General features: G+C 34.2%; 1 protein-coding gene across 3 annotated transcripts in view; it reads left to right on the plus strand.

The window, feature by feature from the left end:
• Positions 1-24,112, plus strand: part of TLK2 (tousled like kinase 2) — a gene marked incomplete at its 3' end in the record, with an annotated part of 165,637 nt that overhangs the window by 78,350 nt on the left and 63,175 nt on the right. For all 3 annotated transcript variants that reach the window (XM_036754613.1, XM_036754616.1, XM_036754615.1), the window contains 3 exon segments: positions 147-239; positions 5,199-5,309; positions 11,582-11,718. In XM_036754613.1, coding sequence (XP_036610508.1) covers positions 147-239; positions 5,199-5,309; positions 11,582-11,718 — 341 coding nt within the window.

Consider the following 24,112-nt stretch of genomic DNA (forward strand, 5'->3'; position numbering starts at 1 on the left):
CCTTAAGGCATACGATTATGGCTCATTTACATATGCTAATACTATAGAATCTTAGATCATAAGGGCAAAAGGTTAAAGCTTTGCGTCTGTATAGATGTGACATTCTTAGAGTGTAACTCTTTTTGTTTTGTTTTTTCTTACTACAGTCTGACCTCACGATAGAAAAAATATCCGCATTAGAAAACAGTAAGAATTCTGATCTGGAGAAGAAGGAGGGGAGGATAGACGATTTATTGAGAGTGAGTGTTGAATTACATTTGTTTGAAATAAGAACATGAATGCATAATAAGCATAGATTTTAATATTTGGAGCATCTGAAGCATAGCATCAAATTATATTAGGGGTTCTTAACCTTTTTTGTGTTATGAATCCTTCTGGCAGTCTCTGGTGAAGCCAATGGACTCCTCAGAATAAAGTTTTTAAATTCATAAGATCACAGTGGAAACCAGTTATACTGAAATGCATTTATCAAAATTTTTTTTTAAAAAGCTAATAGACTGTAGGTTAAGCAACCCCGAATTAAATAATATATGTAATATACTGTCTTAACTTCTCTGTAAACTTTGAAGTACTCTACAAATGAGAACCATTGATTATTCTTTACAACATTTACTACCTGTGTGATTAAACTCCCTCTGCCTCAGTTGTAAAACTGAGGGGGGATTGGACTAGATGACCTGTGAGTTCTTTTCCAGCTCTAAATCTATCATCCTCAAGTCCTATTCTGATACCTCATCATGGTGTGAAAGTGATCTTGTACTCTTGAAGGCTATGCCAGTAGAGTAGAAGCTCTGCTAAAGGCTATCACGTTGGAGAGGATTAAGAGCATAGATGTAGCAGTGGACTCAATCATCTGAGGACCAGCCTAGCTAAGCTTAGCTAGGCTTATCAATAGGGGTTTGGTCAGCCACCAGATGTTAATTTTTTTTGACCGCAGAAACTTGCGAAAATGTCTACTAAAGCATAGAGGGATTGTGACCTACATGGGTGAAGGGAATAGCCATGTCAGTGAAGCCACAGATTTTTTGAAATATTGAAGAATTGTGTGAGTTATATAAAAGTGAACTAAAAAAGTATTTTGAGGAGCCAAGTGACAAGATCTCTAACGGTTCTTTCCAGCTTCTGTGGCTTATAGAAAGGTAAATAATTTGTATTTGAGTATTCTGTGTTAGTCTGTTGTTGGATTTTGGAAGTAGACAATTTAAAGAGTAGCATTATTTGAGGCATTACTTATTTCTAAGCACTTTCTTCAGTTGCGGTGCCTCATGTTTAATTTGATGCAGCAATGCCCTTATTCACGTGGGTAATTTATTTTGATGACAACAGTTCATCTGTTATTTCTTGTACCATAAGACTTGTACATATTCTCCTGTAACTCTCCAGTGATGAGCCTATCTATACCCACTGTGCTGGGGGGAGGAAGAGAGTCTTCCTTTAGTTTTTTTTTTAATTATATAGATATTAGTGGAACAATGAGGCTGTCTATTATCCCTAACCACTTGACTGGTCTTCCTTCTTTTTTGGACCTACATCTATCAGATGACATCATTTGTACCCCTTGTCTTGAATAATTCTTTGTTGCTACTGTATTGTTGCCTACTCATACTTAATATGCACTTACTTCTCTATTGTCTTTGGTTGCTTCACAATTTTGATTCTTCATAAAACTAAGGTATTCCATGACTTTCCAATGCAGTATCATATGAAAAAAATGTTTATGCTGAAAAAATAAGCCTTTGTTTTAGGTAGAAGTTTGTGGCCATTAAAAAGCAGTGTGTGGTTTACTAAAGACATTTCTCTTTTTCCCTTCCTTTTGTACCACTCCATTTTTCAAGTGTGGCCAAATTTCTTTCAGTGATTATCATTCTCATTTAGGAAGCTTTACAGTGGCTTTGTGTAGCCAGTCATCTGCAAACAAGAGCATCACAAAGTCTTGTATTCTCTGTTCCTTTTGGTCAGTTGTATGATGGCAAAGATACGTTCTGCTATAGAGTGCCATTTGTGAAAACCTACTTGTTCCCTTTTTATACCATCATCAGGTGTGTCTTGGGTGCATGTATAGGTTATGTTCATAAAAACATTTTGTAGAGATGGGAAAAGTAGATATGTTAATCAGTAGCTATTATTAATAGTTTGGATCACTACAGACAAGAAAAAAACCTTTGACCTTGTTACCCAAAAAATTGATGGTCAAGAGTTGGTTATAAAAAACCCTTACAGAGTTCCATTTTTTTTTCTTGTTTGTTCTTCTTTCGTTTTCTTCCTTAAATGTTCTTGGAATGAGTTGGTTAAGTTGGCTCTCTATGCCAGGCTTTCTTTAAACTTGTTTTTTTTTCCTCTACTGTTTCTTGATAGTTTAAAGTAATATGCTGCTCATCATCTTCCACAGTTCTTATCTTTTAAGATCTTACAAGTAAATTTATTCTCTGAAATGTTGTCATTGGTTGCCATATCTCTCTGTCAAGAAAATCAAGCATTTTTGTTGACCGAATATGTTTCTAAGGTCTTTTGGTCTCCTTGTTGTGGTGATTATGTTAATTTAAACTTTCTTTGGTGTCAACAACTTGTTTCACTGTATCAGAGTGAAGTTTGCTCAGTTTCGTGGCCTATCTTCATCTTTTTTTTCTTATAGTTTGATATTGGTTTTGGTCTTTAACAAACCTGACTGTACATAGCCAGTTGATTTGGGAGTGACACATTGGTAACTAGTCATTTTCCTGTCATAATCAATTTAAATTTTCATATTTGGTAATTGCCATCATTTTGTGGTAGTTTCTGATTCTCTTCTCAGAAACAATAGTCTTGATTATAGGTATGAGTCTTTGTGTGGTTGACAGACCTTTTGGTTTTTACTCTCCTGAACTGTGTTTTCAAACATAATTTACACCAATCTTGCTCTATGCTAATATTGATGTTACTGAGAGTCTTTCAGAGTTCTTCATAAAATTTATCTACCTTCACATTCTCTCCAAAAGATATTGGTCCACAAACCACAATTATTTTCATTGTGGTCTTTTTTACAAATGCTTAGCTGAAGTAAGTGATAACCAAATATCCCAATAAATTATATTTCTTGTTGCATTTGGATACAATAAAACCAACTCTGTCTGCCTGTCTTATGAAGAATCTGTGACCTACTCTCACTTAGCTGCAACTTCCTTTAGGGTGGTGTTTCATTTACAGCAAGAATGTCAAAATAGATTTGATTCACGTCTTCTAGTAGAGTGTCTGCTCTCTGGCCATTAGACAAAGATTTCTCATTTAGAATATGAAGAGCTGAATTACTGCTGCTAGATGATCTAAAAGTCATGGCTCTTAACACCTTTTACTCCCATTTCTGTCATAGTCACCACAGAAGTGGAATGCCTAATATAATGAAATTTCTGTGTTCAGAGTAGTACCAGAGAAGAAGACTTTGAAATGGCCTATCATTATGCAGCAATCATTGTGATTGCATATAAAATAAATTTTCCTTTTGTCTTCAAAAGAACTTTGTTGTTAATATTTCTATATTTTTATTACAGTTTTACTGAGACTCTTTTAGACCCAAGTCCCCATTTTGGGCCATTTTGAAACTTTTATGCCTGATGTATGTAGGCTTGCTGTCTCCCAAACAAAGGTTGAAGGGGAAAAAAAAACCCACAAAAAACTAGAAAGCCAGGAATGAAAAATACATGAACTGTTGTTTTTAAGATATTTTAGAACAAATCACAGTTTGAGGTAACTAACTAGTTTTTTTTTAAAGGTAAAAAGGTAAAAAACAAAAAATAATATTCTGTAGTTCATAACTGTACTATAAATGTTATGAGGAAAGATTTACTTAGACCTATTGACACAGACAAGTGAGCTAGTCATACATTTCTAAGCCACACTGAGAACCTAAGCCAAGGTTATAATATCTATCTTAAATGTGTTTCAAAGACATTTTTGAAATTTTTTTTGTTGCTAATCTTTATGACCAGGAACTAAACAGTCTAGAGTTAGAAATCTTGTTTGTAGACTTTTAGCGCGCCCCCACTGCCAATAAAGAGTTTTGAAAGATGTTTGTTTTAAAAAAAAATTAGGTTATGTTAGTATTTGATTAGTAGAACATCTCAAAAGAATGTACACTTTAATATGAGTGAGTTTGGATTTGTATAAGCATTTTTGATCATTGATTATAGGTCAACCTTTTCATCTATATTCTACTAAAAAGATGAGTTATATATATTCCATATTTTAACTAAATCAAGACATGGTAGTATGAGGAAAAATGATAGGGTGAAATTGTGGTTAAATTTGTTGGGACTGGCTGAAATCACTCTCTTATGGAAGTGGGAGCCTCTTTACACGGATTTGAAAACTGAACCAATGGAAGCTTAGGTTATTCCGAAAAGACACATAGTACTACATATTTTTTGGAGTATGTTTATTTACACTATCATTTAATTTAGGGCTACCAATTTTGATATAATCCTATAATTTTCATTATATTAAAAATTAATACCCAGAAAGATCTCACTGTCAGAATTTCTGACTTTGTAAAATACTAGAATTGCTTTAGGTTTTGCTGATTGCTTCCTTTCTCTCTAGTAGTAGGAGGCTTGAATTTTTCAGAATTTTTACCTCATTACACAAGCTTTTAATCAGGCAGAATAAGTATAGTCTAGCATTCATTCCTGAAGCAAGGACCAAGGAAGTTGTGGGAATATTGTGCATTGATCCTTTTTAGTGGTGATCACATAGTGGAATGATTTGCCATAGGAATGCCTTACTTTTGTTTTAGGGCAGTTAATTTAAATTCCTGTTGTATTTCTTTTGGAAATGGGAATGAAAGAGAGAAATAATCATTGTCATACATTATAAGGAATATCTTTTTTACTATTTGATAACTCTTCTAAGAATCTATGTTTTTGATGCCTTTTCAAGCTGAATAACATTTTAAAATAGAAACTACAAGCAAGAATTTTTCTGTGTTTTTTTTTAACATTTAGGCAAATGAGATGAAATAGAAATTTTAGAGTTCAGGTAGTTATTGGGAGGAACAGTATTTGTTCTAATGACAGTCAGTATTTAACCTATTTTCTGGTCAGTTTGACCTAAAGAGGTAAGTGAACTTATTTTAGCTCCCCACTTCAGACTTGATTTGTTTTTGATTTAGCTTTTAGAGAATTAACTTAAGAGTAATTAACTACCTTTATTTGTTTTCCTCATTGAAGGCAAACTGTGATTTAAGACGGCAAATTGATGAACAACAAAAGATGCTAGAGAAATACAAGGAACGGTTGAATAGATGTGTGACAATGAGTAAGAAACTCCTTATAGAAAAGGTTAGTAACCTGTTTGTATTTAAAGCCATTTAATAGAGTGTAGGGGATGGGGTGAGGGAGGGCTTTTGGAGATTTGAGTTAGAATTTGTTCTCTGAGTACTGAACCAGTGTGTCAGTATATACTCAGGGAATATACTTGCATGGTGAAAAAGGGACAAACTGTTGTGGCTGAATTTTTTAAGAGATTTTTAGGCATATTACTTGTATTTTTATTGACTACATTTCCACTTATATCCTCTCTCCTAGATAGCCATCCCTTATGATAATGAATTTTTTTTTATAGTCCCAAATGAATCTTTAGCATTTTGATATATACTCTGTTCTTTTGTATGTAATCATTGTACAAAAGTTTTTGTTGTCTTCTGTGTTCCATGTGGCATAAGGAATAGTTTCTGCATATGCTGACGTGTAAATAAAGTGATGTGTGCCTGTTTTTATTCTAGAATACTTGGAATAGCAAAAGAAATTAACTCCAATTTATGCTAGTAGCTTTGGAAATGTAATCTTAATGGTCTTCAGTGTCAGTAACCTAAAAGTTCATTTTCCCATGAAGTTGTTGCAAGTAAACTAAAGAAAGTTTTGAAGCTAAATAAGATGTTGGCATTGTTACTGATGCTTAACTTAAGTTTTTTAAAAAGATAGTACCAAGTGAAGGGATACTGATAAAAGACTATGAAGATGATAATTTTACCTGGAGGGGGTGAGAGGGTGGGGAACTAGGAGTGGGTTTGGTAAAAGCTGTTTTAGCCCTTGATTATAGTAAAATACATGCTCCTTAAGATCCCTTTTTTTTGGTATCTTTTTTCTTTTTCTATCTTTGGTGTATAGCACAGTCCCTTGTATATAGTAATAAATGCTTATTGAAGTAATAAATGATTTAGTAATTAGTTTTAAAGGGTAAACATAATACTTTGTCCAGGAGGTTATGCAGTTACTCATTTATTTAGCATTTTACTTTCATGTGAGGGTGAAAATTTCGAGAAATTAAAAATGTATCCTATCATGTGGCCCAGGGTCAGTTGAGAATTAACCTCTTGTCTATAATTATTAATTATTAACCTATAATATCATGACAACTGATCATCATAAAAGTTCTCTGACTAAAGGATAGGTCAACTCTTACTTATAGAGTCAGGGAAACCGATAATACTTAGAGCAATCTTAAAAACCATTTTCTGCTTTTATACATACATGCATACATACACACACACATATGGCACTAAGTTGGTTCATTATGATATGAAGAGATGACCTATATGTGACATCAGTTGAGAATAGTCTCATTGTTCAGGACCGTCAGTAACATAGTGGCAGCCGATCGTCATAGTGTTTAGAGAAAGGCCACATTTTTTTCTCAACTGAGACAAGGAAATTTCAAAGTTTAAGAAAGTTTTAAAACACATTTCTGTTATTTTTATATTAAGAGACTGAATTGAGGCTTGGAGATGTGAAAAAATATAATATGTACCTGATGTAAGAATATATAAATGAATAGTTATGTATTGATAGATGTTATTAATATATTGATTATAATGTAAATATAAAATATCAGCACCCAAAGGCTTTAATAGGTTAGCTAAGAAAGTAGTGTGTGTATGTGTGTATAGGCATACATACCTATGAGTGAGAGTTATTCAAAATGGTATTGCAAGAACATTAATCTGGAAACCGTCTTTAGGGTAGATTGAAATAAAAAGAAGCTATGGTCAAAGCAACAAGTTGAGCGATTATTGTAGTAATTTAGGTATCTAGGGAAAATGACCAAGACTAAATGGTGAAAGTGAAAATAGAAAGGGAAAGAGTTCTATCCAAACAGTCCACCTACATGGAGGCAGAAAAATTGGAAATTTTACATGCCCGAATAATGATTAAGAAATGAAAGACTATATTAAGTGATTACATCTATTGCAGAACTGCACGAAAAGTAAGCCATCAGCTCACCAGAAGTAGGAACCGGAGCCACCAAGAAAGCCACTACTAACGTGGAAAAACAAACTGGCAGCCTCCCAGTGTGTGTACTCTACAGGGCTCTGTATTGGAGGCAGTGAGAGTTGAGACTTCCACTAGAAAGACCTGGAGTGGACCAGAACTCATGGTATCAGACTTGAAAATCACCTGTGAGATCATAGCACTCCTTACTTTGGGGTACCTCAGGGACTCCTGGCACTTTGAATCTCAAAGATCCAAGAGGCCATAACTCTAGAATGTGGAAGTCAGTATCAGAATCTTTGTGACTCAGGTTGAAACCAGGCAGGACAAAGTTCTCCACAGGGGGCAAAAAGTGGCCCTGTCACAGCTTAGAAACTGAGACTGAAAAGATGAATAAACTGGGGAAAAAAACCCACTGATTACTGTAAGAATTAATTGTTTCAGAAATCACCAAAATTTGTCCTGAAAGCATTACTATAACAACTGTAAATAGAGACTTGGAGAAAAAAAAAATTGATGTTCCACAAAGACTACCTAGAAGAAATGAAGCATGACGTTTAAAAAACAAAACAAATTTTGGAGGAGTTGAAAGTAGCATGAACAGCTTAGAAAGGAAAATACTAAGCTGTATTCAAATAATAGATTCCCCTGGAAATCAGAGTAAACCAAGCAGAAATCATTAACTCCATGAAATAGAATACTAGAATAAATTCAAAAGATTAAAAAATTTATCATGTTATGTAATGAATATTTTAAAAATTCATTTGGAAAATAGATAACTTTAAGAAATCACTGGACTTTTAAAAAACTGAAGTGTTTTTTTAAAATAGTAAAACAGTATTTATAGATGTTTACCACTCTGTGGGAGGTATCTTTTGACAAAGTAAAACTAACAATATAGAAATATGATCTGAAAAATTATGTAGTTGGTCCACATCTTTATCACTTCTACCTCTCTACTTAGAAAAAATAAAAGGAAAGCAAAAAACCCCTATTTTCTCTCCTTCCCACCTCCAACTCTGTTAAAAAAAATTCCTCAGAGACTTATTAGCTGCATGGCCTCAGCAAGTCACTTAATCTCTGTCTGTCTCAGTTTTCTTAACTGTGGAATGGGGATCTTAATAGCATCTATCTCCCAGGGTGATTGTGAAGGTCACCTGAGGTAATTATTTATAAAAGTGCTTAGCAAAGTACCTGTCACATAGTAGATGTTTAATAAATGCTTGTTTCTTTTCCCCATTCTCTTTCCTTCTTTTAATTATTTCGCATTAGATTGTTTTGCCTCCATATGAATTTCATTGGTCTACCTATAAACCATGATTTAAAAATAGGCCTGGGCACTTTATTTCAAGAAATAATGAATGAATATTGCCAGATATATTAGAATCATAGGGAAAAGTAAAAATAGAATCTGCTGAAAAGAATTCCAGGAATGTCAGCCAGAGCTCCCATATCAAAAAAGAAATACAGTACAAGCATCCTGAAATAAGCATTTAAGGCTCCAAGAAACTGTAGTGTTCATCATAGGAGAGTTGGTAGCTTCTACTAAAAATGAGAGGAGATCATAGATACAATATTCCAAAAACCTAAAGATATAGGAATAGAACCAAGAATAATAATTTTAAAAACTAGATATTATTCTACAATGAAAAAACAGTCCTTTAGTGGAATACAAGACCTTACAGCATTTCTGATTCAAAGACCAGAGCTGAAGAGGAACTTTGAAATGCAAACATAGAAGGTTAAGAGAAACTTGGAAAAAGTAAATTCATTTGAACACTTGGTTAAGGTTATAAAACAATGTCGTAAGGGAGAGAAGAAACAAATATCTTTTCAGAATCTTAATGTTTTCAATGGGTATTAAAAAACTTAAATAAGAAAAATGGAGGATCTAGAAATACATTGGTTTTGTTCTAAGGGTTTTGAGGGGTAAAAGAAGGGAGGGTAAAAGGAATACGCTAGTATAGAAAGGAAGAAGAAAAGATGGAACTTGCTATTTCTCATAATTGTGGTGCATGACCAAAAGGAATATATACAAATATGGAGGGAGGTTAAGGGTGACCATGAATCAAATGACCTTTACTCTTAGTTGAAATGGACAAAGGAAGGTTGAACATATTTTGCACTCACACATGCATCATACATAATGAATTTGTTTGTAAAAATGTATCCAACATTTCTGATAAATAAGTAGAAGTTGATAAGGAAAGGAAAGAGAAGCAAAATGAACTTCCTGATCCTGAAAAGGTGATTAAAAGGAAAGGAAACAAAAACAACAACAAAGAATAAGCAGTCATAGTGCAATATCAATTGGAGATGACTGAACAAATTATAGTATATCAGTGTGGTGGGGTTTTAATATGCTGGAGGAAATGTCAAAAGATGATTTCAAAGAATCTAAGGTAGTATAAGTTGATGCACTGTGAAGTGAGAAAAACCCAGGAGAACAATTTTTACATGAACAGCAAGATTGTAAAGAAAAACAACTTGGAGGGGCCGCTAGGTGGCACAGTGAGTAGAGCACCAGCCCTGGAATCAGGAGGACCTGAGTTCAAATGTGGCCTCAGACACTTAACATACTTACTAGCTGTGAGACCTTGGGCAAGTCACTTAACCCCAATTGCTTTCCCCTTTGCACCCCCCCCCAAAAAAAATTTAGAAAAAGAAAAGAAAAACAACTTTGAATGGTTTATGAACTCTGATGAAAGCAGTGAACAAACCCACTTCCTAACAGAGAGGTGATAGATTCAAAGTACAGAAGGAGGCATACATTTTCATACATGACCACTGTGTGATGGATTTAGTTTGCATATTTTTTATGAGTTCTCTCCTCCCTTTATTTTTAGTGGGAGTGAGGAGAAAGACCGAGCATTAGCATTAATGTTGCTAAAAAAGAGGGCCATTAGGAAGTTTTTTTAAATGCACGTTAGAGAGTAGAAGGAAGTTCAGAAGTGTGTGGGATGAAAGACCCTCACCAATTAAATTTATAATAAGGATTCATCTCAGGGTGGGAACAGAAATAAATTTTATTCAATTCTCGAGAATAGGGCATCCTCTGCTAGAACTGATCTAGCAAGGGAGAGGCTTTACAAGGGGCAAAGCACCCATAATTATACCTAACACGAGAATTCCCGCCCACCTCTGACCCTTTTCACCATTGGCTGGGAGGTGGGCTTACAACCTGAGCACAAAAGCTAGACAAAGAACTGGGAAATTGAGGCACAAAAACTCCAATTCGCATTCCTTTAGTTAATGATTACAACTGAAGTGACATCTATAAATCTAAAGAAGGAGAATAGGATAAGGGGAGGGGGAGACCCTCTCCATTCTTCTACAGTACTTTTACAGTAAGGGAAAGCAGGTCACAGTGACCCTATCCTTACTGAGCAAATCTTTAAAGCAGAACCAGAAGAAAGAACAAAAAGTTGCAGGGTAAATTTTCCCAGAGGCTGAGCCATCAGACTCTCATGGCCTCAGAATTTTTTTTCACTTCCCTATTTCCCTATTTCTTGATCTTTAACATTTCTTAGTGTATGTGTGTGTGTATGTATATGTGTGTGTGTGTGTGTGTGTGTGTGTGTGTGTGTGTGTATATGTGTATATATATACATATATACACACACACATTTGTACACATCTTCTCTGTGAAGTCTTCACATTTTATTTACCTCACACAGAAGGAAGCCCAGACAAGTGGTGAAGTTTGAAAGTAACATGAAACTTATATACTTTTGTTAAGAAAAAAACATGCTATGAGATTTATAGTTTTGTTTGTTAAAATCTCTTTTAATGTTGTATATACCGAAATTCTTTTTTTTAATATTTGAAATAATAAAGATCACAGGGACTAGATAATAAAATCTTCTGCCTCAGAAAAGGTGGGCAGCTACTGAGGAAATATGCTATTTTTATTGTCAAATTCAATCACTAGTTGTTTTTGTGTAATTATTTTGCTTTGTGACAAGGGAAGATTTGAAGAGTTTGATTTAAAGAAAAATCAATAAAGTACATTTCTTAAAGAAAAGGAAAGATAAGCATTATGAAGAAGAAGTTGATTCTAAAAGGTGTGACTTCCATTCAGAAAATCAAATTATCTAGACTATTTCTTTCTGCTAGAAAACTGGGCATTAGTGTATATTCCGTTACTGTAGTATTATTTGTTACCATTCTTAAGTATTTGTTGATGGTGACTATTTGAGGTGTTAAATAACTTTATAGATGGGCAGGCCTTGCTTTACCCTTGTAAGCTACAGTAATTCTTGTGTTTTTAAGAATGAGTGAGTGATGATGGTTCCATATCATGTTTCCTCCTCTTTCATTCCCATTTTATCTTTTTTCGTTAGTCAAAGCAAGAGAAGATGGCATGCAGGGATAAAAGCATGCAGGACCGTCTGAGACTAGGTCACTTCACTACTGTCCGACATGGAGCCTCTTTCACTGAACAGTGGACAGATGGTTATGCTTTCCAGAATCTTATCAAGTAAGTTGATTTTCCTGAATTAGTAGATGAAAAATTTCATATTTGCCAATCAACATTTTTTATCCTTTGTGTTAGTGTTTAGTAAAAAAAAAATTAATGCTTTTTATGCCTATTGACTTTTCATTTAGTTTTGGTCATTATAGGTGAAAAGAGATTATAGAGAAATTAGGTTTAGAAAAGAGTACTTGACACAATGTCAAAGGAAAAACTATAGGACAAGTTTTATTGTGTTTTTTAATTATTTACTCTTAAGCCTAAATAAAAGAAACTTGATGGCCTGGCATTACTGTTTTCAAGTGTGTGGAGTGTTTTTACAAAAGACTTGCTGAGTATATTTTTCTATATCCAAACAAATATAAACAAGAAGTAGGATGAATTTTAAAATAACAACTTAAACATAAGGAAGAATTTCTTACTTTTAGCATGGAAAACAGGATGGGGTGTGGGAGAAATGTTAGTAATCTCTGTGCCTAGAGCTACACAAGTATTCAGTCAATAATAAATTTAGATACAATTCCACCTGAGGGCAAGTGCTACAGATGATTGGGGATATTAGCAGTACCATCTGTATCTGTCTGTACCAGTCTTTTCTAAGTTGCTTTTTGAAATGATATTGGAAAATAAGGGAAGTAAGATTTAGGCTCTGTTTTTGTTTTTTGAAAGAAAAATCTAGGTAGTAATTTTTCAAATATTTTGAGGTTTCGGAACCCTCAGAATTAGACCAATGGTATTCAAAATATTTTGTCTGTGGACTATTTGAATGCAAAAGAACTGCGTCTCACTTCAAGTCACCAAAAGAATCTTCCAAAACAAACAAATGACCCACTAGGATTTATTGAAATGATGTCTTTTTCAGTTTTTTGAAAAAGTTTTATCTGTTTTGTTATTGCAATATACACATTTACAAATTACTCTCACTACATGACAGGTATTTGTAACAAAGTAAAACTAATAATAATAGTGACCTCATCTGAAAGCACATGCAGTGTTTCACTTCTATAGCAACTCTCCATCCCTAGTATTAACATTAACAGAAATCTGTTTTCTCTCCCTCCTACTCCACCACCCATTGGAAAAAAAAGAAAAGGAAAGGAAAAACCAATTTTCATAACAAATATGTAAAAGTCGAGCAAAACAAATTCTCTCAATGGCTGTATGCAACGTGTGTGTGTGTGTGTGTGTGTGTGTGTGTGTGTATGTATGTATGTATATGTCTCATTCTGCACCCTAAGTCCATCACCTCTCAATAATGGATATCGATATATATCATCAGTTGTCCTGTGGAACCTTGAATGATCATAGTATTTATCTACAGTTTTTACGTGTAGCTTTCAAAATGATTTGCTTTTACATTGTTATTATTGTATGAATTGTTCTCCTGGTTCTGCTAATTATTTCTTCATCAATTTATGAAAGTTCTTAAAATTGTTAGTGATTGTAACACTGATGTTATAGTAGTAGAAATTATTCTTTTGATTCTGCTCACTTTGTTTTGCACCAGTTCATTTATGTTTATATTTCTTTGAAATCATCTATTTCTTCATTTCTTACAGTTCAATAGCATTCCATTAATTCATGTACCACAACTTATTCAGCCATTCCTCAATTAATGGGTATCCCTTTAGTTTCCAGAGGCTTTTTGTTGCTACAAAATGGACTATTAAAAATATTTGTGTACATAAGGGATCTTTTCTTCTTTCTTTGAACAATTTTAGGGCCTGTGATCCCAAGTTTCCTTTCAGAATGGTTATACCAATTCATAGCAATAAAGTTTTAAAAACATTTTTCCCTAAGGATTACTTTGGCTGTATTACTAAAATTTTGGAATGTTGTCTCATTGTTGTCATCATTTTAAATGAAATTATCTTTCATTTCTATGATTTTTAGTCTGTAACCATCAGTTTTTTAGGATTAAGTTTAGTCTACAATTGATTTTTCTAAAATATCTGTCCAATTATAGAAAACTTTATTACCTTTTTAAAATTAAATTTATATTCATAGATCAGTCTTTTCTCCCTTCTTCATACTTTCCCTGCCCTCCATTGAGAAAGCAAGAAAAACAAACCCCCTGTTAAAAATGTGCAGTCTTTAAAACAAATTTTGCATTTGCCATGTCTAAAAGAAAATCTGAATCTGCACTTTGAATCTCACACCTCTTTGACAGGAATCGGGCAGCATGTTCTATCATGAGTCCTAAGGAATTATGCTTGCTCATTGTGTTGATCAGCATTCCCAAGTCTTCCTTCCTTCCTTCCTTCCTTCCTTCCTTCCTTCCTTCCTTCCTTCCTTCCTTCCTTCCTTCCTTCCTTTTTCCTTCTTTTGTTTAAAATGTTTTTTATAAACAGCATATTGTATCATTTTGCTTTCTAATCTGTTCTTTAACTAGATGGTGCAGTGAATAGAGAGGTAGGCCTGAAATCAGAAAGACCTAAGGTCAAATCTGACCTCAGACAATTACTAGCAGTGTGACCTGGGGCAAGTCACTTAATCCATATTAGCCTCAGTCTCCTCATTTGTAAAAATGGGGGTAGTATCACTTTACTTTCCAGGGTTATTGTGAGACTCAAATGAAACTGCATTTGTAACGTGTAGCACAGTGCCTCGCACCTAGTAGGCGTTGTATCTGTTATTATTGCTGTTTTTTTTTTACCTCTTCCATTTTATTGATGAGTTCATCCCCTTTACAGTTATGATATAAATTGTATATTTTCCTATATTCCTCACTCTGTTTATTTCAAGTTGTTACCCTTTACTGTTTTCTTTTTATTTGTTTCTTTACTATATTCTCTTTAAGCTTAAGGCTTTTAAAAAAAATTATAACTCCCTAAATCTATCTTCTCTATTATATTAATCTTCCCCTATTCCTGTTCCAATCTGCCCCTGTTAAATTGAATATATTTCTACACTAAACTCTGTATGTGTGTTCTTCCCTCTTTTACTCAGTTTAGATTCCCCTTACTCCTTCCATGTTGACATACAGTTCTGTTTTTATACAACTCAATTAAGTTTGTTAACAAGTTATACTTTTTTTTCTTTCATTTTCATTTAATGTATCTTCTCCTATCTTTTTTGTTTTTCTTATGTCTTTAAAACATAACAAAAATATTAGGTCTTTTTTCTCAGTTGACTATATCTATCTATTACTCCTTGTAACAAAAGGATGCTAAAAGAAACCTTATAACGTCCCCCTTCTCCATTAGAATATAAACAGTTTGTCCTAAAGTCTTTTCTGATTATTCACTTGCAGTTGCTTCTTATTTTTCTCTTGACTTCCATGTTTATATTTTATAATTCTTAATTTATAGTTTTTTTTCTCATCTGGAATATTAGAAAACCTTCCATTTTATTTGTAGGATGATGCTTAGTTTTGCTGGATAAGTTATTAGTTATAGACCTTGGTCTTTTGCCTTTAGGAATATCTCATTCCATGTCCTTTGCTCCTCAAAACCAGAGCTGCTAAATTTTTCTAAAATTGTTTCTGATTGTAGTTGCTCATTATTTTTTTATAAATTTCTTTATTTATTTTTAGTTCACCACACACGGTTCTACATAGTTTTGAGTTCCAGTTTTTCTCTCCTCCCTCCCCCCTCCCTCCCCAAGACGGCATGAAGTCTCATATAACTGTCATGTATAACGTCGCATTGAATTAACTTATGCACTAGTCAAGTCGTGGAGAAGAATTTTGACCAATGGAATGAATCATGAGAAAGAAGAAACAGAACCAAAAAAAAAAACCCCAAAAACAAAAACAAAAGAGAAGCAGAAAAGGCGAGCATGTAGTGTGCCTCAGTCTGTATTCAAACTTCGCAGTTCTTTGTCTCGATGAAGATAGCATTCTCCATCGTGAGTCCCCTGGAGTTGTCCTTGCCCCTTAGGTTGCTGAGAAAAGCGCAGTATGTCAGGGTTGGTCCTCACGGAATCCATATATCTGTGGCTGTGCACAACGTTCTCCTGGCTCTGCTCCGCTCACTCAGCATTATGTCGTGTAGGTTTTTCCAGGTTGTTATGAAGTCTGCATCATCCCCATTTCTTATGGCACAATAGTATTCCATCACCTTCATATACCACAGCTTGTTCAGCCATTCCCCAATTGACGGGCATCCCTTTGATTTCCAATTCTTGGCTACCACAAAGAGAGCTGCTATAAATATTCTTGTACATATGGGTCCTTTTCCCGCTTGCATGATTTCTTTGGGATACAACCCTAGAAGTGGTATTGCTGGGTCAAAGGATATGAACATTTCTATAGCCCTTTGGGCATAGTTCCAAACCGCCCTCCAAAATGGCTGGATCAGCTCACAACTCCACCAGCAATGCAGCAATGTTCCAATTTCCCCACATCCTTTCCAGCATTTATCATTCTCCTGATTTGTTATTTTAGCCAATCTGACAGGAGAGATGTGGTATCTAAGAATATTAGCAAAAAGATTGCAGCAACTCATTACGAGAATAATACACTATGACCAGGTAGGATTTATTCCAGGAATGCAAGGCTGGTTCAATATTAAGAAAACTATTAGCATAATTGACCATATCAACAACAAAACTAGCAGAAACCATATGGTCATCTCAATAGACGCAGAAAAAGCCTTTGACAAAGTACAACACCCGTTCCTATTAAAAACACTAGAAAGCATAGGAATAAGAGGAACCTTCCTCAAAATTATAAATAGCATCTACCTAAAACCATCAACAAGCATTATTTGTAATGGGGATAAACTAGATGCATTCCCAATAAGATCAGGGGTGAAACAAGGGGTGAAACCCCTATTATTCAATTTGGTACTAGAAACATTAGCTGTAGCAATAAGAGAAGAAAAAGAAATTGAAGGAATTAGAATAGGAAAAGAAGAAACTAAATTATCACTTTTTGCAGATGATATGATGATTTATCTAGAGAATCCTAGAGAATCAAGTAAAAAACTACTTGAAATAATAAACAACTTTAGCAAAGTTGCAGGATATAAAATAAACCCACACAAATCCTCAGCATTCCTATACATTACTGACAAAGCCCAACAGCAAGAGACAGAAAGAGAAATTCCATTCAAAGTTACTGAAGGCACTATAAAGTATTTGGGAGTCTATTTGCCAAGACAAACCCAGGGCCTATATGAACATAACTATGAAACACTTTTCACGCGAATAAAATCAGATCTAAATAAATGGAGAAATATCAGTTGCTCATGGTTAGGCCGAGCTAATATAATAAAAATGACAATTCTACCTAAATTAATCTATCTATTCAGTGCCATACCAATCGAACTACCAAAAATTTTTTTTACTGAGCTGGACAAAATAGTTGCTCATTATTTGAAACTTTTCTTTCAGCTTCTTATAGTATTTTTTTTGTCAGGAAGTTTTGGAATTTGGTAATGACTTTCCTGGGAATTTTCATTTGGGGGTTTCTTGCAGGAAATGATCAGTAAGTTCTTCCTATTTTCATATTATTTTCTTGTCCTAATATGTCTCGGCAATTTTCTTTAATGATTTTTTTAAAAAAAAATATGGTATCCATGTTTTTTATTTGGTTATGGATTTCAGGTAATTTTGACTATTAAATTATTTCTCCTTAATTTGTTTTCCAGTTCAGTTGTTGATAATAAATATCTTATATTTTCCATTAGTTTCCTGTTCTTTTTACTTTAAGACTAAGCATTATCTTTTGGAGTCACTGATTTCCATTACGTCCATTCTTATTTTCACAAAGTTCACTAGGTTCACTAGGGTCAGGTTTTGTACCTCTTTTTTTAAACTATTGATTTCTTTTGTAGTTCCTTTCTCTCATTTCTTTTATGATACCTTTTAAAAACTCTGGCATCATTTTTTGAAGAATTCTACTTCTTGTGGGAAAACTGCCTTTTTCTTTGGAGTTTTGATTACAAATGTTTTTGAGTTCATCTTGTTTGGTCTTAATTGCCATCATAAAAGTCCTTCATTGATTGATTATTGTTCATTTTTGTTGTTCAAGCTTCAGCAGTTGAGTTCTAGGTCTTCCTTACTCTTGGGATCAAATTAAGTTGAGCACCTTTCCTTTGCCTGTGTTGTCTTTCTTTAGGTCTTTTCCTTCACCACAGATACCTGATAGTCTCCCATAATCCTGCCTGAGTTGAATCCTTTTTCTTTGGATTAGGAGAGGGGAAGGAGAGGTCTTTTCTTTAATCGTTAGTTAAATCGGAGGATGTGAGAGACCTAGTTTAGGCCTTTTCCTTAATGCCCGATGTATTTCAGTTTCATCATAGTTTCTCAGAGGTTTTCTTTCTGCTCAGGCAAGTTGAAGACCTTTAAAAAAAATCCACTAGTTAGCCTAAGCTGAGATTTCCTTCTCTTTACCCAGAGGTTTTACTTTTTCCCTAGTACTTAGAAGTTTTGTTTTGTTTTAATGTAGTGTCACTTTCACCTCTGTCCCTTAGTGACTTAATTGTAAGTTGAGTACTTTAGTCTTTCACTTTCACTTTCTTCCCACAGGGAATTTCTTTTTAATGCCACTGAGGTGTGAAACTCTTTACCTTTGTCCCTGAGAGAATCTATATCACCTTTACTGCTGGTTGAAGGAATGGGTTGTTTAGTAATACAGTTGTTTAATAGTGGAATAGAGCTGAGCTTTACTTTTCCTTTCTACTCTGCCATCTTGGTGTGGAATTTGCATTCTAAATTATCTTACTTTTGGAGTTATGTCTCTGAAAGATACAAGAAAATTATTAATTTATGCTACTTATCTAGACATTTTCATATTTTCAACATTATTACTTTTAGAACCATTGTTTTAGTTCACCAAATGGACCTAAACTTTCTAGTTTTAGGTGAATTTCACTTCAACAATGCAGTTGTAATTATTCTTTAAATAAATTAAATATTTTTCTTGATGTTTTGTTTTTAAATCACCTACATTTCTCTATGTACCCTCTCTCACCAATACCTCTCCAAGATGTTAAAAAAATATTTTTTTTAAATGAGGAAGAGAAAAATATTTCAGCAAAATTAATTAGCACTGTGAACAGATACAACATATAAAGTGTTGTGCGCCACTTCTGCTTTAGATCCCCACTTCTGCTAAATGCTAGGGGAAAATATCTTTTCATGTTTTTTTTTTTTTGCAGTAAGCTTGTTTTTAAAATTTTTTACAACATGCGGTTTTAATTCTTTAGTAGTTCTTTTCATCTACATTTTATAGTCATTGCGTATATTTTTTTCCTAATTTTGTTTACTTCTCTGCATCAGGGGGAGAATATCAACAAACATTTACAAGTGAAGTTTAGCAAAAATCTAAGAACAATTCATTCTAGTGTTGCAAGTTGTTTGCAGAAATGGGGGGGGGCATCCTATCAAACTATTTCAGTCAGAAAAATGTGGTTTTAATATCTGAACCAGGGAGAGAGCAGTGAGAGAAACTTAGGTACCAGTGTTTATAAAAATCAATATTAATGTAAAAAGATTGAATAGGGTAATACAAAGAGACTATATATAGCAGCATATTAAAAACTGCTTTGATGAGATTGGGTTGGTTCTTTATTAGAATTATCACTATAACAAGATATAACAAATATAAAGATGACATAACTATATCAGTAAATTCAGAAAAAGCTTCTGATAAATAAAAAGCATAGGAACGAATATATTGTTGATCTTTAAACTAAGAGCCAACAATCGAGAAACTCTAGATAAGAGGCAAAGGAAGGATGTCCATTGCTAACATTATTATTTGATATAATTTTTGAAATATTATTTATAGAAATAAGGCAAGAAAAAATTGAGAGGATGGGAGAAGAAGAAACAACATTATCAACTTTTTGTGAATATTATAATGATATACTTAAATAATCCAAGAGTTTCAATTAAAAACTAATTCAGACAGTTTCAGTAAAGTAGCAGGAGATAAGGTAAACTCGCAAAATCATCAACCTTTCTGTAGATTATCACCCAAACCAGCAGGAAGAGATAGGAAAAGAAAAAGAAAATCCATTCACTAAAATAACAAAATATTGCACACTCTCTGGGAGTCTTCCTATTAAGACACATGGACACAAAAGAATTCAATTAGTCAGCAAACATTTATTAAGCACTAGCTGTATGCCAGGCACAGTCTAAGTGCCAGAGGCACAAAGAAAAACCAGAAATAATCCCTGTGTTCAAGGAACTTCTATTTTAATAAGGGATAGAATCATATAAATAGACATACTTGAGATGCATGCAAAGTAGAACATGAGATTAAAGCCTTAAAGGAAATTAGCATCTTGTGGGACTTGGAAATTCCTACAGTGTAAGATAATGTTTGATCTGAATGTGGAAGGAAACCAAGAATTCTAAGAAGTGCAGTTCAGTCAATGCCGAGGAATAGAGGCAGTTCATGGAATGTTATGTGTGAGAAACAGAAAGTAGGCCACTAGGGCTGCTGGACTGCAGAGTTCAAGGAGTGGAGTAATGTGACAAAAGAATTGGAAGCTAGAAACGGGCAAGATTATAAAGAACTTTTAATGCAAAACTTTACAATTTGATCCTAAAAGTAATAATTACCAGAGGATATTGTGTGAGATTATTGGGTCAGCTATGAACTTTTAAGAAAATCACTTTGTCAACTCTATAGAGGATAGACTGAATGAAGGGAGACTTCAGACAGGGAGATGAATTAGAAGACCTATAATAATGCAAATGAGAAGTGATTCAAGCCCCAATTAGCATGGTGGCTGTGTCAGTGGAAAGAATAGGATGTATTTAAGAGATGTGATAGAAAAAAACAAAAAAGATTTGGTGTGATTGGATATATGGAAGGAGTAAGAAAGAGGAATGAAATATACTGAAGCTGTATACCTAACTGGAATGATAGTAATACCCTCAGTAATAATAGGGAATTTGAGAAGGTGGGTGGATTTGGGGCAAAAGGATATATGTTGGATATATTGCATTTGAGATGTCTCTGTGACATGTAGCGTAAATATCCAATAGACAGTTGGTAAACGTAGGACTGAAGCCCAGGGAAGAGAGTTGGGTATATACTTCTTAGTTGCCTGCATAGAGATGATAAATATATAGAGAAAAGAGAAGTGCAGCTACGACAGAGCCTTGAGGGGTCACCTATACTTAAAATAATAGGTGTGGTGTAGTTGGAGAGTAAAGGAGACTAAAAAGTAAATGAGACTAAAGGAGACTTGTATAGAAGCATTCAAACCGGTAGGAGAACTAAAAGAGGAGTGTAACAAAAACCCGGAAATAGCCAAATGAAACATGGAATATGAATATAGTGGAGTATTGTTGTGCTACAAAAATGATGAAAGGGATGTTAGTAGCAGTAGCAGTAGAGAAAACCATGAAGACTTGTATGATGCAATACAGGGTAAAGTCAGAAGATTGAGTGTTTTATTGACGCCAGAGCAGGACTGTGGATTTGCTCTCTGAGCTCATGCCAGGGGTCAGCTGTTCTCTTGCTCTGACCTTGAAGCTGCATCTTGCACTCTTAACCAGGGGCATGTGACCAGGGTAAGAGCTACATTTCCCAAGCCTGCAAAACTCATTCTAGAAGGACCACAGGCAAACCGTGTGCCCTTAGGTTAGATGGCTTAAAGGTTTACTGAATGTTTGCAGCCACTTGGTCTGAGCCTTGCCTGAGATCCTTCAAGAAGCATTCAGTACCCTGACAATGAAGAAGCTGGACCTCAGTAAATATATAACAGGACCATACAACTGCCTGGTATTTCCTCCATAAGTACACAAAGCCTGGCCTTAACACAAAATCACAGCAAAAAAACTCCCTTCTGCACATGCCTGGGATGTCCAAGGCACAAACCCAAAAGAAGAGAATAACTCCAAAACATTTGCAAACAGAGCTAATGTTAATAAATAATAATAATAGCCAACATTTATATAAGGGATTTAAGGTTTGCAAAGAGTTTTAAATCTACTCTCTTATTTACTCTTCACAACAACCCTCATTTTAGAGATAGAACTGAGTCTAGGAAAAGTTAAATGACTTGCCCAGTATTACACAACCAATCTGAGTTAGGATTTGAACTTGGAACTTCCTGACTCCAAGACCACTTCTCTGTCCACTACACCACAATAAAAACACAATTTGGCCATGAGGTCAACTAGAATTCTTGGAAGAAATAAAGGAAGAATTTTAAAAAAGAGTTAAAAGTAACAAGCACATGAAAAAATGCTCGAATCACTAATAATAAGGAAAATGAAAATTAAAACAAGTCTGAAGTTCTTCCTCACATTCATCAGATGATGAGAAAAAGAAAATGGCAATTGTTAGAAGGATTGTAGTAACATAGATATACTAATGCACTCTTAGTAGAACTGTGAATTGGTCTACTATTTGGCAAAGTACATACCCAAAAAAAGCTATTAAACTTTTCATGTTTTTGAACCCGGTGATAACTCTACCAGGTATGTATTCCAAGGAAGTCAAGATGATAAAAATTTATCACCTTTTGGCTAACATCAGCAAGATTGATAAGTCTCCATAAATTTATTAATAAGACTGGTCTTAGGTAGCAGTTGTAATCTGACACTGCACCCATGTTTCAATACCTTTTCACATTTTCAAGAGTGGCTAGACGTAATGAAGCAATCAAAAATGAAATTTTAAATGATATTAGAGTCCTAGAGGGAAAAAATTAAGAATGTAAATAGCAGTATAAATTGAATAAACTGTATAATACAGAATAATATAACATATAGAATATAAAATGATATCATATAAAGAGTATAAACAGAAGGTGGAAAACCTTACCTAAGTAGTAGATTCCCTGAAAAATCTTATGGCACAGTGATAGCTCAGTGGTTCTGTAAGACAAAAAGAAATATCAAGAGCATGGTTGAAAGATCAAAAAAATAGAAGACAATGTAAGTTTCTTACCAACAGAAACAATTGGCCTGAGAAACAGGTCCAGATGGGAGAATTTTTAAACATTGTGTCTCCTCCCAAACCAAAAAATAAACCTGATCACAAGTTCTAAAAGTTATAAAACTGCTCAGATTTTAGAACTGGTGTGCAAAGTGAAAATAGAATCCACCAGTCTCTTTCTGAAAGAAATCATAAGCTTAGAAAAACCCACAAAACCCGCAAACCAAGGAATGTAGGAATCAAAATGCAGAGCTTCCAAGTTAAAGAAAAAATACTGCTAGCAGCCTCAGAGATTGAGTTGAAAGACTGAGGAACCATAGTTAGGAAAATCACGAAAAACTATGCAACTACTGTAAAGGAGAGAAAAATATTGAAATAAATATTTCAAAATGCTTGCAATCAGGCATAATTTACTGTACAAAACTGAGTGTATTTGTGTTGGGGGATTAGGGAGGAAAGAGGGGGATGTATCTATAATAGAATAGAGAACTTTTCAAGCATTCTTAATGAAAATATCATAGGTGCATGTAAAAACTTTGAGTTGAAAACATTAGATTAAAAAGTAACCTGCAAAAGAAAATAAATTTGAGTAATTAGTCATAGTTAAAGTGCTTACATTCTAGTAGGGAGAAAAATGTCCTTTCAGAAATTTCCTTTTTTCACAGAGCACAGAAGACAGTAAGTAAGACAAACACACAACACCTAAGTGTTATTTTTATTGCTATGGATATTTTATTTTTCTCCAGTTACATGTAAAGATGATTTTTGACATTCATTAAAAAAATTTTTGAATTCCAAATTTTCTTTTCCCCTGCCGTACCTCCCCTCTCCCTGAGACAGTAAGCAATTTGATACACGTTATACATGTTCAATCATGCAAAACATATTATGTTACGGTAATTTTAAGAGTGGGGAAGGGAGAGAAAAAGGAATGCATTAGGGATTCTTCATGAGGATGAGTGGGGGAAGGACCTATTTCACATACTTGAATAGATTATATAGAAACATGGGGATGTTGGCACCACATGAACCTCATTCTTAACCTAAACTGGATAAAGAAGTGTTTCACAAGTATACGTGCATGAACACAAACATAATTGTTGATGAAATACATTAAACTCTGTAGGAAATAGGGAGAAGGGCAGATGGGGGGGAAGGAAGAGTAACAATTAAAACAAACTTCACCTTTGGAAATTGGATTATAAAGGAGTATAATTAAAAAATAGTTAAAAAAAAAACCAGAGATTGGGGTCTGACTTAGTGAAGAGTAAGAGACTAATTTATTCACAGATTAGTAGTGATGATGAAATTCCTTCTTTTTCTCCACTCCCCCCTCACCCCTTTTTTTAAACTACTGGAGCAAGGGGAACAGAGGGGAAAAATATATATAAGCAGTTACGATGTAGAGATACACAAAATTAACCAAAATTATTGTGAACATGAGTAGGCTAAACTTACCCACAAAATAAAAGGGTGTCAGAATGAATTAAAAAGCAGATTGCAACAGTATGATTAAGAGAAGCACACTTGAACAAAAAAAGACTCACA

The sequence above is a fragment of the Trichosurus vulpecula genome, chromosome 4 (genome assembly GCF_011100635.1).
Source record: "Trichosurus vulpecula isolate mTriVul1 chromosome 4, mTriVul1.pri, whole genome shotgun sequence".
NCBI lineage: Eukaryota > Metazoa > Chordata > Mammalia > Diprotodontia > Phalangeridae > Trichosurus > Trichosurus vulpecula.